General features: G+C 32.9%; 1 protein-coding gene across 1 annotated transcript; it reads left to right on the top strand.

The window, feature by feature from the left end:
• The first annotated feature begins 4,561 nt into the window (after positions 1–4,561).
• Positions 4,562–14,827, top strand: LOC132737676 (bile acid-CoA:amino acid N-acyltransferase-like). Its single transcript, XM_060725011.1, has 5 exons — positions 4,562–4,586; positions 4,983–5,162; positions 12,746–12,849; positions 13,220–13,463; positions 13,818–14,827. The coding sequence occupies exons 1-5, from the start codon at positions 4,571–4,573 to the stop codon at positions 13,961–13,963; spliced, it is 690 nt and encodes a 229-aa protein (XP_060580994.1). The 5' UTR covers positions 4,562–4,570; the 3' UTR covers positions 13,964–14,827.
• Positions 14,828–15,292: the final 465 nt, after the last annotated feature.

Here is a 15,292-nt window from a genome sequence, read left to right as displayed (position 1 = left end):
ATTGTCCGGCCAAGGGCCGACCATCGACGACCGGCCCGTTGAAATATGACGTCTGCCTCGATATGAGTATTTTGCTTTCGCTGCAAGCCATGTTTAGTCGAAGCTTGACCAGACATAACAACGTACATAACAAGCCTCTAGAGTAACTAACTGATAATATGGACTATGTCTAAGCAGTAATCTGCCACCCACCAAAATATTAGCGTACAAGAATAAAACAAAGTGCAGTAGAATCTATGACGAATCTGCGGCTTATAACATGTAAGTTATATCACTATGTCCTAGGATTATAGAATAGTAATACCAGTATGATTAATCATAACATTAAAAAATTTCTTGTACCTATAGTATCTATTAATGAACAGATATTAGGGTGCGCAATTATAACTCTTTTATCAGTTTTATTATAGTGAGTCCTAACAAGAAGTGACAGATCCTGAGAGGGAGAAAGGGGTTATTCAGTTTTAATAGAATGTGGGGACTTACTCTAGCATTTTGTTTTTAAATAAAATGCAGTGTGAGATCTATTCATAAATACGTAGTTTCGGACTTTGTTCCTCAGTATTTCAATATGTATTTAACTCAATTAATGAGTACCAGTTCGTTACATATTAAGCAAAGAAAGAATGCTCTCAGTATGGAGAGCAATGAGATTTATATTTCGTTACGAGTCTGTCCTAATCTTCGTGACTTTGAGAAAAACACTTATGTATCTATACCTCGATCCTATGTAAAAATCGTGACATGGACAGTTTACAAGATGTTCAAGGTTTTTTTCTTATTAATACTTCAAAGATGACACAATGAAATTTTGCGTGAAAGAAAACCAGTATAGCAAGTAAAGAACTGCCATTATTGAATACAATAGAAGCACAACTGTTTCATTTTACTTCCAGCGATTGCGTTGGTTTATTGCAAATTGTACGGGGATTTCCCGTGCTACAGCTTATATGCATTTAAGGAATATCCTACAAAAGGTCAAGTGACAAGTATTATCTCTATTTTCTGTTAAAGTGAACAACTGTACTCCGTAATACATAATACGGCAATTTAAACCATTAACAATTATGTGTATAATTTATGAAACATATAATCTTTGTATAATCATTCTATAGCTCATAATTAATACATAAATGCAGTTGCAATATTATTTTTCGGCCCATTAAATTGATACTTCTGTAAATCTTTCTCGCATAAATGTAGTTTGTTTCCCCGTTTCACCATTTTAAAAAGTAGACATTTATATTCTATCCCAGCGTGTCGGAATGTGGTGAGCGAGGGTAACAAATAGTACAACACATGTATTCGTAGTAGATACTGAACACACTGATATTTGTTAACCAATGCGTGTTCCGATTTGTATCCAGTGATATTAATTAACTAATGCTAAGAGCACACACCGTATAATAAATAACAATTCAAATAACCGAAAATTTCAAATAGTCGGTGTAAATGCGACAGCCTTGGTGCATAGCTGACCAGAATAGTCACTGTTAATGTCCCAAATTAGTTGCGAGATACACATTTTTATCATATATAAACAATTACATCCACAATACTATACACTATTACATTTTTAACCATTATCAAGACTTTTGTGCTACCAAATATAGCATATACAGATAGCAGTGTGCAAAGCTTAATATATCTAGCTTAATAGTACAATAGTACAACCATGCGTGGCATTATTTAATTACAGCGAAACTTGAATATTAGTACACGAAATAAATACTGAGACCTCTAGGGTATATCTTCGTATTTTAATTTTGCTGAACTTGGCGATCAAATAAAGGTACCTGCTAAAAATTGGACGAATAATTACTTAGCAAAAACTATAATTAAAAATTAGATTTGTCTATCACCACTATTTTGTGGCCATTATAACTTTTTACCCCGTCACCAGGTCGCCTGTAAAAGCGTGTCTAAATAGCATTAGAACGCATAATCATTACATTAATAAAGAGTAGAATTAGGTGACCTCTCAAGAAAATGCTCTTGCACCAGCGTACTTTGTCTTCAATCTTGACTAACGATAAGTTTACAGTTCAAATATACCTTACTACACAATGTCTACGTTCAAATTAATTGTTTCTTGAAATATTATGACGGCACGATTCGTAATCACGTGAATTAATAGTTTTAATGTTTTTATACTGTTATGAGATAGAACATGTAAGTTGTGACCTTATAAGTTCAAATTTATACGAGCTTGTTATAGTCTCATATGTGAAAATGTTTAAAAGATATGATTATGTAAATAGAAGATATTAAAACTCATTTATTTACCAACATTAAACCATTCAGTTTTTATACCATAAATCACCAAAAGTCGTGATACAAGTTATAGTAATTATATCTAGCAAAGTGTTGGTATCTTAAATTGTGATGTAACAATCATCAAGTTTCAACATTAAGATAGATTCATTATAGTCATTAGCTCGCCCATTATTGTGCAAAGATCGAGAATCTAGGAATTATATAGCATGGAACTGAGGCATAATTATATAGTTAGTCTGTTCAAACTCCGAAGCATTGTTTACAGTGCAATTTCTGTATCACTATTATAAATAGAAGGTTACGTAAAAAAACATTCCATTCTAAAGCTGGCACATTCTTTTCCACGTTATCGTGATACATGTGAGTTATATTATGAAGATCTACAAGCAAAATATAATACAACAAAATAATCATTTGTTGAAGAGAAGAGACACCCTTAGGTTGAATGAAACTCAATCAACAATATACTAAGTTACGGACTGCCACAGAAAAATCACATTCACTATTAGCAGCAGAGTGTCCATTTTGATATAAATGTCAGATATTTAGACTAGAGAAGCTCGGCGTTGTTTTTCGTCGCTAACACGATCACTGGCACAGAAGAGATGTTTCAAACTCAGCCTCGTGCAAAATGTGGAACAAGTAACAATATGTAACGTCATGTACATGTACCCATGCGCGATAAAAGCCAAGCATATATGTTATCAATTTTGTTGTTCAATTTACAACTTCTTTGTCTTGCTGGTTTTTTCAGAAGCGGTGAACCTTCCATTTTATTAACATCAATTTATAATCTAAAGTAACAAACAATTATTTAAACTCCGTATGTAAACACATTACAAATATCACTATGAGATGTACAGAAGCATATATATTAAAAGATTCTTATTCCGCACCATGCCAGCGTCTTTTGCACTCATAAGGTTAACATACCTGTCGTCAGCGCCTCTATATGTTAGGGACCTAACCATGTTGTGTCTAGGCTAACATCTCAAAATCATTTCGAAGACCGACAGCTAAACTGAAACTAAGGTTCAGCGGACGCAACACATCTGGGTCCAAACTATAGTAAACACAAATAATTTGCAACTCTGAATCTTTTAAATAAAGCTAGCACCGAACAATTCTTTTACACAGACAAGTGAGGTTTGTATGTTAACACATTTGTGTGTGAATTTTTGAACTATAATCGATTCAACTGCTAGTTTAAGGTAGAAATAGCTTCAACGAAAACCACACGTTTTTCTATGCTTTACCAGCGATCCATATTCATCAGTGGTACTCTAAGATATATGACGTCTTTTATACAAATGCCGTCATCTAATACGAAGAATTTTATAAACATATACAAAACTACACTTTTTGGACATTTTATACAAGATATTTATCATTATACTCTGGATTGACAGATAAAAAATATTACAACTAATTAGTTATCTGTAATGCGATGAAACTTCACTAATAACTATTTACCAGGTTAAGTGATGCTGTTATAGCATAAAGGCCCCAATGCCAGACCCAGAAAAATATTTGTCACAATACACAAATCTCTATGTACTTTTTTCTAGCGTTTACTGTTACTCTCTAAAATCAGATTTACGCATAACAACATATCACAGTAACCAGAGTGTTGAGATGCGCTGAAAACGGCATAAAACGAAACCAACAGTGTGCCCAATATAATAAAACATTTGTGTCAAGGATTTCTTAAATAGTGTTGTAAACATACATATCTGCTTATCCTTCCTAAGTGATAATACGTGCTAGTGAGATATTCCTGATATCTGCTTACGCAGCGTTGTTCAGTGCCAATGTCTTCATGTCCACTCATTTTTATCATTCGCATGATACCAAGCAGTGCCAACCACTTCAACTGTCACTATCCTCCTAGGTTTCTGGTTTCCAAATTTCGGCACATTGAAATATCACTATGTTATTTATAATGTGATACGTTTGCTACCAAGGTTTCGATATTCTTTATAATTTACAGCGAGTTTCTCCTAATGGGTATCATTTTCCTTGGAGACAAGCATTTATAAGCCTCCATGTTTGATCGAAAGGAAATTCGTTTTATATAGAGGAAAAAAATGCTTCGTCATCACCATCTCTTTGACCAGAATTTTGATTACATAGTATTCTCCGCTCAACATTAACATATATTATACAACACATCTACTTTAGCTTTATACATGCACTGACAGTTATGTAGTAAGCGATTAATAGATGGTATATTAGTAGCAAAGTGTTCAGAAAAGTCAGGTACAGAGGAGCGGACGGAATTCGTGGGACGACTATGTTCCTTCCACCTGGTTTGTTGATCCATTACAAAGGATTCTAAATATGTCACTTTTCAATATTCAGAATTTAGTAGAAAAGTTGGAAGAAAGTATAAATAATAGCTGTGTAAATTTAAAGTCATTTTTTGTAAAGGAAAATACTACCATTAAAAGTCATACAGTAAATCTAGAAGACAAGTGTGCTGTTAGACATCTGCCAAAACGTTAATGACTTTTTTTTATACATATTGTACATGAGTAACCCTCTCAACATATTTGAATGGTACTACTATTGCTTACATGTTTATTGCAAATCATAATCCTTTCTGAATTTGAACATCAAAATTTTAACGTGTTAAAACTTTTTCAAACAAAACATTTGCGAATTCAGTCTCTTTTTATCCTTCAAAATTTGAACTATCGTTTCAGGTAAAGGTCCATTTCCATGTGTAATTGATATGTTTGGTGTAGTCGGCTCTTGTGTAGAATTTAGAGCAGCTTTATTGGCATCTAGAGGATTCGCTGCTATTGCTCTACCATACTTCTTACACGACGATCTTCCAGTTGATTTAAGGGAATTGGAATTGGAATATTTTATGGTTAGTACATGTATGTTTTTCAGTTCTTCAGTTTATCCCTGTAAGGCATATTATTCTATGAACGATATCTGAGAACCTTGGAAAATTGGTCATGAGTAGACAGTTTTAAAAATATTTAAATTGCCACTATATATTTATCAATATTTCGACCGTTACTTAGGATGACTACTAAATTAGGAAGTCTTGGACTTTTAAGTGTAAATAAACATAAAGATCACATACTTATTACAAGCCGGAATCATCATTGCAATCTCACCGTGGGTAAGCAACTTTGGTCATGTGACCACAAAAGTCAACGTACACGGCCAAAATAGCTCGGCTGAGGTAAGTTTTTTAGTGATTATTTTTCGTCATACCGATTTATAATTTAATTCTAATAGTCTACCGACGCGGCAGTGTTTCGATGCTTTCCTATAAAATATATTTATTTTCGTCTAACGTGATTGTATTTTTTGTAGAATACATTCAATATCATTATTGCAAATTGTCGATGACAACGTACACACTATGTGTAAAAGTGTTTGATTAAAACTTAATAAACGATACGAAATTTAATATGTCAGTTTAAGTAAAATTTCCAGGTCTTAAAATATATAAGAGAATGTTTAAATTGAAAAAAGAACTGGTTCCTGCTGTCATTTTTGTATTTATTTTAAAAAATTGACCAACTTACAGAAATGTCAAACGTACACATACTTGTCTAGAAAGTGTCAACGTACACACTCACAACTTTAGTTTGATAGTGGTCTGAACATGAGCTGCAACTTCGAGTAGGTGCTTTTTCTTACAAGAAGTTGACTTTCAATTTAGATTGCCCTCTCAAAATGTATATACATTGTAATTACTATTTTTTTACAAAGAAAAAATTTAGAATGCATTCATTTCGTCGCATAAGCTTAAACAACCTTAAATATTTTTAAATGTTTTGTTTTTTAGATAGTGACCAAATTCCAGTTACTCAAACTGCTCATGATTAGTCTGAAAACAGTCGTTTATATTTATTACTGTATTAATATAGATCGTATTACAATATAGTCGTAATTACAGTGTTTTAATAACGTAACAGCAGGATTAAGGGTTTTTCTCTTGCTTCAACCAACTAGTGCCTCCGTAGCTAGTCAAAAGGGTTTCCAGTTTTGATCGATGTACGCTCAGTTTTAAAATTTATTTTATCGTGTTTTCCAGCAGTTTGCGGTCATCTTTTTTTGATCTTCTCTATTGCACTCACATCCCCACTAATCGTCCTCCCTTATGTAACATTATATTTTCAAATATCACTCCTACTCTTCGCACTTTTATGCTCACAAACCATCATATCCTCCCTCATAAACAATTCACCATTTATAGGTCGGTTTAAGGCAACCAATTACCCTTTGTTTTATAATGGTTAGTTACTAGCTACAAGTTCTAGTAAAACGCTTTTACTGCTCTTCAAGAAACCAGTTACTGGAAAAATGGTTACTAGTAATAAATTTACCGGGAAAATGCTTTTCTATAACCAAATTACCCATTTTTTTGTTGAGCAATGTATGAGCTATAGATAGAACAATGACATTGTTTATTGTTTTAAACATTTAAAAAGTTATCAAAGTTTACCACGTCATATGGCTTCACTAGTTATCATAGAAATGCCACAATTAATACATTGAAATGATTGTATTAAAAATGCAAAGAAATTATATTGATATTTTGCTAAATAAATATGGTTTTGTCTTGTTATTTAAAACTTTCATTGCTAATTGTCAAATTATTTTAATAATTGTATTGCCACTTCCTTCGCACGCGCATTCTCCTCTCGCCCTCCCCTGCCACTACATCCCATCCCGCATCTATCCAAGCCCTCTGCCAACCACTTCCAGCCCCAGGCCCACTGCCCCGCTCTCGCGCCACACCAATCTCTTGCGACGCGCGTCAAACCAACACAAGGCAACAAGAAAACTTCGAACTCGCACAAACCACATACATATCACGTCTATTAAGCCCTAGACCCACCTGTATCTACAACCCACAACACCATGTCCCCCCTCACTACACATCGTCCCGCAATTAGCATAACTAGTACAAGGAGATGTATATTATTGAAAATCAATGTTAGTAGAAGCGTGGTTTATGGTAATTCATAGGGTTAAGAGTACATAACCTTGCTGAGAAGTACCAGGGGGGTAGAGTAGTCCCTGGGCGTCATTGGCGAACCATTTAGGCAACTTTTTTCCCTACAGAACTCTCCGACCCTAAGAGTTAGGTAGTAGCGAACAAGAAAAACGCTCTTATTCCTTGCGGTTCACATAATCTGGATTAACAATAGCATACCGCTGAATTAATACAGTTATAGCATTGTATGGTATCAGCAAATCATACATGTCTGAAGGTATACTGGACTGTTCTTGCTAAGAAGAAAACCACAAAAGAAGATGCAATAATTATATAAATAAACATATCATAAGATGAGTTAATCGAGATATGTATAAACGGCTTACTGTTGATCGCAATATGAAACGTATCACTCATAAACTTATATTTCCTAACATGTGCATTATAAAACAGTTTGAGATATGGGCTGCATATTTATTAAATATTCAAACGTCCAACTAGCTTTTGTTTAGAAAAAAGACCCAAGGCAACCTACTTCCGAAGTTATATACTGTTCTATAGAGCTTATCGAAATGTATTAAATCCACTATCAAACTAAATTGTGGGGAGTGCTTACAGTTGACACTTTACGTCATATTCTAGAGTATTTGTACGTTGATCATATTTACCTGTAAAGTGTTGGTCAGTTATTTTTCATATTATGATCTACCTATAAGAGACAATGATAGCTCAGAGAAACCAGTTATCTGTCTTATCGTTTAAAAACATTACTTCATCTTATTATGTAAATATTAAGACACCAATGAATTATTAACCCTTAAGACATCTGACTGTCATATCGATTAAAACTGTTTATTACTGAGTGTTATACATCAACTTGTTTTTACACAATAGGTGTGATACGTTGTCATCTATGACCAATTTGCAAATATATTGCTTTGAATAGTTCATCATAAAATTACAAAGACACGTTAGATCGATATCTAAGAGGTAAACCATTTTTAAGAACAGACATCGTGAACTACCAGCGGTCCGATGTGTTAGCCTATGTAGGGCAATAATGATAGTCAATAATGTCGGCTATTGCGAACGAGAAACTATAATCACTCACCAAAAAATAAAAAGTACGTCAAGCGCCTAATGAGACTACATATTGGCACCGATGCTACGTGAGACTTTGTTCGTAGCTCATTCACATGACCAAATTTGGCTTAACCCACGGTGCATGCTATTGTGTTGACTAGACATATGTTAAATTAATGCGTTATCATATACATTCTCGCAAAATAAAGCTTGTGTGCATTGTGTCTCGTCTCTACTATTCTTTCATTAGCGAAGCCGTCTTGCAATTTTTCATGAATAAATCATTATTCAACTGCGGCTGAAGTCCGCACCTTGGAAACATAGAGTCACAACATTATAAACCTTTGTTAAGTATATAACATAAATATTGGAGGGTCACCGCGCACACGAATGATTGAATACTACGGGACAACCAAGTGGAATTGTGTAACACGCGTATTCAATATATTCAGATTAATCAACGAAATGTAAATTGGTTCTATCATTTATTCATTACTTTTTATATAAAATTGCAAAAAATATCTATACTTTCATGCACATTTCTACACTCTCACGGTAACAATGTCCTTTTAAACATTTCCTGTATTAAAATGGAGTTGCAATATGTCATATACTCAATAACATAGACTCATGTTGGAGAACACACAAGTTAAATGTAAAATAATCAATTTACACATAAATTTTGAATTAACTTGACATTACTGAGTTAAATACCTGATCTTAGTATTAAAAATAAGCTAAAGACAATAAGGCCAGACTAGTCAAGCCACTTGAATTGGTATATATCTGGTATTAAGAATACTATAAAAACTATTTTCCTTGCTATAAAGAAAACCATTTATGAGTATTGCCTACAATACAGGCACTCTATGATTACGACCTCAAACTATGCGCATATAGTAACAATAAATCAAAATGGCATTAATTGACAATACGATTCACAGCGCGATCCGAAATATTTAATCAGCATATTATAAATACTATATATTTATAAACCCCCAACGAAAAACAACAAACATCAGCCCGAACAACCGCACAAAACAATGAACCAACTGCAGAATAGAATAAGACGCAGATCCGTGTTTATGCTCTTTTCATGTTGTTACGATACCTACTTGTGCACGACAAAGTTAAAGGATCTATATTACTCAATGCGTATTATATACGACTTTATATTTAATTTAAAAATCACTTCATTATATTACGGCAAAGAAATTGATGGAGTAAAGATCCACAAAAATGCACAAAATATTCTATGCCAAATCAAATGTCGCGTTTCGACCGTCCACTTCATAGTTATAACAAGACATCGTACATTTCATATGGAGTTCAATGGTATTATCTGATGCAAAAATAAATAAGAGCATATAAACATACTAACAAATAATCTCGTTAATACAAATTAATATTAAACAAACTCTATTTCTATCCTAAATCTAGACGAATAGTCTATAACTTTATGAACCAATACGACCTCTCTGTACTCAAATATTATCAAATATAGATATGCGGTGTCGAAGCAAGAGGTCAAAAGTTTAAGCGTGTCATCTCCAATTTGTAATTTGATTAGCAATAAACACTTTGAGGACAATAAACATAGTGATCGAGCATAAAATTGAATGAACAAAGAAAACGAGGTAATTATAATAGACGATGGTCCCAAAGAGTAATATTTCCCGGCCAGCAAATGCATTTCATACAAAACCAATTGCAAAACTGCTAAAATATGTATTAAATATATTCACAAATACGGAAAAAGTATTTTATTATACATGCGCGTATACATGAAAATAAAATACTGTCACAAGCGAGATCCGTTGTGCATATTAATTATTTACACAATGATGATATTAGTACGTAACACACGAATCGAAAGATGTCATTTTTGATCAGTGAAATAGCTTTCGCAGATCGATTAGCGATAAAGAGATATTTTGTTTACATTTGGAACACGTACGTTGTGGAGCCAAATTATCTTAAAGCCAGATTATTTTTATTATATCACGAGTTTATAAAAACAAGTTCACGATACGAGAAATCGATGTTTTGTTGTAATACATCAATGAATACTGATTAATCAACAGATATATCATCCTCAACGAAGTGTATCCATCGAGGCACGCGATTCGTGTAATCAACAGACAATTACAATTATGGAAAATTAAATGAGCCACTATTTTAGATGCAATATCTTCTATCCCATATTTCCTTGCCTCGTTCATCCTTTGAAAAGGGATTTAAATGTATAAACAAAAAAGCGAAAAACTGCGCACTTTGATAGTATCCTTTCCAAGATATGATATGCGAGAACCAGCAAACAGATGTAGTGAAACCGTCTGGCTGACATTCCATGTCTTTCCATATTAGCGAAACAGTTAATTGCCTGTTTTATAGCATTTCCTGCTATACATACCATCTTCAGCTGAGTTCTCGTCAATTTCGCGGGGCTCTTATACATCTTTATAGCATATATATAACAATTTAATAGATAGACGATACCAATTAAATGATGTAAAATAAGTACAAATATGTGATTTAACAATTTGCAAACTTAAGGGCGCCGCCGATTGCGATCGCCAAATCAACTGAATACTTGTTGATTCCTCTATCCATAGACAGTTCGTCCACCAGTGAATCATGGCTTACATACAAGTGTCAGATGTTCATGCTTTAACAGTTTTGGTTCATTGAGTCATCTCTAATTCATTATCGTCATATAATTGGTATACTCCGTATATTGCAAGATTTCAGGGAGACTGTGAATTATGGCTATTGCTGTATGAGTGATGCAAATGCACCAATTATAACTATAGACAGCTAAAGGTCAGTCAAACAAAGCTTTATGAGGCGTGACATCGTCATTTCTGTTTCACATTGATTGTGGTACTTAATTGGGCATGTATTCTAATGAGAGCGTAATCGCTCTGTTTATCTATAGGTATCTATTAATACAAAATGATAAGGTATTAAATTATTTTTATGTTTTGTTAATATTTTAATAATTATTTTTTACTATTATGCTGACCGACTATTATATACTGAAGAGTAAATCTAGTTAAATGAGTATAACTTATAAGTATTTCAGATAAGATAATTTAAATATTCTCTTTCACCTAATGTTATATATAGAATAGCTTCATGTTGGATCAAAATCAAAATCAATATTAGTTAGTCACTTTGTGAGACAATAAAGTCTATTTCTTTTCATTAATGCTAATAAATAGAGAATTATATTGTATGTTTAACTAACCATTCTGATTAACTATCCTGAATTATGAGTGTAACTCGATATGCGATTGAGAATACCGAGCTAAAATAAGTGAAACAAAAGGGTAATATAAAATAATATTACTCACTGTCAGTACATAGCGATAAAATATAAAATGTATTGTTTCAAGATAAAAGTTTATCTAGAGCAATCACATGTCGACGTCCATCTTTGTAACCTCACTTATCCTAGATAGATTGTACAGATATGAGCAGTTTTATTCTATAGACTTAACAGCGAGTAACGTATTGAATAAGTCCTTTTATTGTAATAGTTAAACAATATCACTCACTTTGTTAGGATAAAATGTAGGCCATGTTTCGTGTTCTATGTTAGTGAATGACTCAAAAAGAGAATATATAATTTCAATGTCACAGCATTCCTATGTACATTACTACGTTTGAATCCGGAGTGGCAGCGCAACTTACAGGATACTTTTTTGTCTGCTTCTCTATTTAAATTTATTTCCAAGGGACATGGCCATCTAGTATCTTTTCAGAGTGCGAGTGAGCAATGAATATTCCTGAGGTCAACCCAATATTGCTAAAAGATCTCGATTTTCAACGATAACACTCGGGGCCTACTCAGTTCAGTTATACATTTATTCCTGAGCTCGCACCCAGCGTTGAACTATACATTATTCTATCATTGTGGTGTGCCCACCATGTGTGCTACAAAGTAATGCTTTATTCCTGGGCCACCAGTTGCACTGTAGTACATTATTGGCTTCCACATAATCTTAAATACACTTAAAGCACGCTAGGTCGACAACGATACATATATACGCTTGCCGAAGCATAACCATTTGACACTAGAACATTCCTATTCCGGGTCATTCAGATTGCAACGACGCACGCCAAACTAGCAACTCTATATCTTATTTGTCCATTAGTGTCATATGCGATTTATTAAACATATTATATAGATAATTAGTATTAAAATACTGCGCGAGCGACCTTACACTGCTTGGAAGTTTCGAATTGGGTGCTTTCAAGTTATATATTATCATGTATATTTCACAGTTACATTAAATTTAGTGGTTTTAATACATTTACACTATTGAGCTTAGTATTGTATATAAAAACTTTTTTCTTAATAAAGTGCATGTATGTTATATTGGATATTGTATTATCATTTCAGCCCTAAATAAGTTAGTTTTGTGCTTTTCAGAAACAGATATGATAAAATTATTGTTACGGAAGAAGGAGTGGATGTTACCGAGACGTTGCATTGCAATGTTGAAGATTATGTCCCGGTATGTTTTTATGTATTTTCCATATATTTTCATTATATTTATTTGACTGAAACACAACTAATTAGCACTTGCTCTTTCGTGAATAATTTTTAAATATATAGGTCCTTTTTCTTTCTCAATTCCAGCAATAACGTAGAAAGATATACATCATTAATTTAATGTATTGCAGACAAAACCATTTTTTTTGTATGTACATGTACATCATAAACTATATACAATACATAGTAGTTATTTAATGTTGTCTAAAGTATTTTCTTCATTTCATTTATTTCCTTTGTTTTCTAGTTTGCCTTTATATTATGTGGCACACACACAGCGTGCGCACGCATGAAACATCAATAGCGTACATGTATGTGCATTTTTGTTACAGATATGGACCAAAGATGTCAATGTTTTAATTATTTCCGGTTTGGATGACAGATGTTTAAAACCGGACTTTTTATATAATCTTTGGAAACGTTACCCTAGCAACCGGAAACACCTCTGTACTATATATAGATATCCGGGAGCTGGGCATCTTATAGAACCACCATATTCACCTCTAGCCAGGTCTACATTAGGTTATTGCCCTGAATCAGCCATTAAATATCTCAAAGGATTTACGACAGATAATAGTATGTTTAATAAAATATCTAATTTATCAATACAACATCTCGAGTATTTACCTTTTTTGCCCTTGAGGGATTCCCCAGCCTTTTTTTCAAAATTATGATAAAATAGGTTTTTTTGCTGAGTCTTAAGGAATTTATTTTTGAGCTATAAGTATTAGAGTATGTTGAGATCCATGCATATTTAAATGTACATATGTATTTTCTCACTGTGGCTGCGAAAGAACAATGTTGAAATAAAAATGCCCTTTTCTTGGAAATTTCTGTTAAAAGTTCATGTTAAAACTTGAAATGACAATTTTAAGATTTATAGTTTCTCATTCAGTTCACATTTGTATTTCTGAAATATTTATGATACAGGAACAATTTTAGTACTGTGGGGAGGTGAAACCGAGGCTCATGCACATGCACAGGAGGATTCTTGGAAACGAATATTGAATCATTTTCGAACAACTCTACAGACGTCACAAAAGAAAGGAGACAACATATTAGATAGCAAACTTTGATTAACAATGAAATTATTATTTCCAAGACTGTTTGTTATTACATTATATTGTCTGGCTTGCATTTTTGGAACAATGAAAATTTAAATAAAGTCTGTTCAGCTCTATATATAAATATTCCAGATACTTATAAAAACAGTTGATTTCCTTAAGAAAACATTCAAAACAATATAGTCTTACATAGTTTTAATATTTGTTAACATCACATTTTCATCCAATCACCTGATGTCCCATTGAATCATACGGGTTTCTCTGCATTTTTTTTAGCCAATCGCTGACCACGTTACAACCAAAAGGAAATAGAAAATAATAATAAAATATTTTTGACTGTTCAGCATTTCATAAAAGTAAGCAAACGCTTTTGATTTTGAAAACAAACCAGCACAATCCCAATAAATATTAATGTATTTTTCTTTCATTTTTGCAAAACAATAGACAGGATTCTTTCCTTTCTTCTCTTCTATATTTCATTTTCTCAAAATCTATTTTTGTTTTTGTTATATTCGGCAAATGTACATGTTTTCTAAGTCATTGTAACGCAAATATATAAAAATCAGTTAACATCGTTAAATACCATTCAAGCTAGAGAACATGTACACCCAATCATTTTTATTGTTCTTTCTTACCTAAAATCATTTTTAAAGCCAAGTACTATATATGTGTGAGTTTTGTTACTTCTATCTAACTGATAGTCATTCTTGTAAAATAAGTTATTGTAATTTATTGCATCAGGGAAGACCCGTTGCTAATGTTGAGAGAACTTGTGGGTCAACCCTTTTGCCAAATATGTCATGTCATTGTATTGTAACTGTCTACATGTATGTATATGTCTTATTTTTGGCAATAAAATATGTTTAAATCAAATCAAAAAAACCAAAAGGCTAATCACTTTCGGTTCCAGCAGTATAAATACAATCAAAGATACATGTATAACATTTCAGTTGCTCTATGGCAGTATTTAAATAACCCATCATGCAAAAATCAAGCGGTGTTACTGTATGATAAGAGTATGATTGGACAATAATTTTAAAAAAAACAACCATGCAAAGTGTCATTCATACTTTCGCTGATATTCATCACTAAACGTTTTGGTGTTTTTTTTAATTCATGTCAGCTTTTTTCCGTATATGTAAAATGAGAGCCGTCTAACCAACTTTTTACCAGAGGTAAAAGATATTCTTGCAAATTTAACTTAAAATAAAGCAACAGGGCCGGACGAAATTAGCCATCGAATTTTAAAAGAAACGCGAAACAGTATTTGTTATCCTCTTAGTGTACTTTTTAATAGATCACTCAATGAAGGCTCATATCCCAGTTCCTGGAAACTTGCAA

Source organism: Ruditapes philippinarum, unplaced genomic scaffold (assembly GCF_026571515.1).
Source record: "Ruditapes philippinarum isolate M1 unplaced genomic scaffold, ASM2657151v2 ctg11116_1_1_1_1, whole genome shotgun sequence".
Taxonomy (NCBI): Eukaryota; Metazoa; Mollusca; class Bivalvia; order Venerida; family Veneridae; genus Ruditapes; species Ruditapes philippinarum.
Note: the sequence above shows the minus strand (reverse complement) of the source record. Positions and strands in the feature narration are given on the sequence as shown.

Excerpts from the sequence above, each read along its gene's own strand:
- LOC132737676 (XM_060725011.1), top strand. Across the intron at positions 12,850-13,219 it reads ATGTTGAAGATTATGTCCCG|ATATGGACCAAAGATGTCAA; the intron begins GTATGTTTTTAT and ends TTTTTGTTACAG. Across the intron at positions 13,464-13,817 it reads AGGATTTACGACAGATAATA|GAACAATTTTAGTACTGTGG; the intron begins GTATGTTTAATA and ends TTTATGATACAG.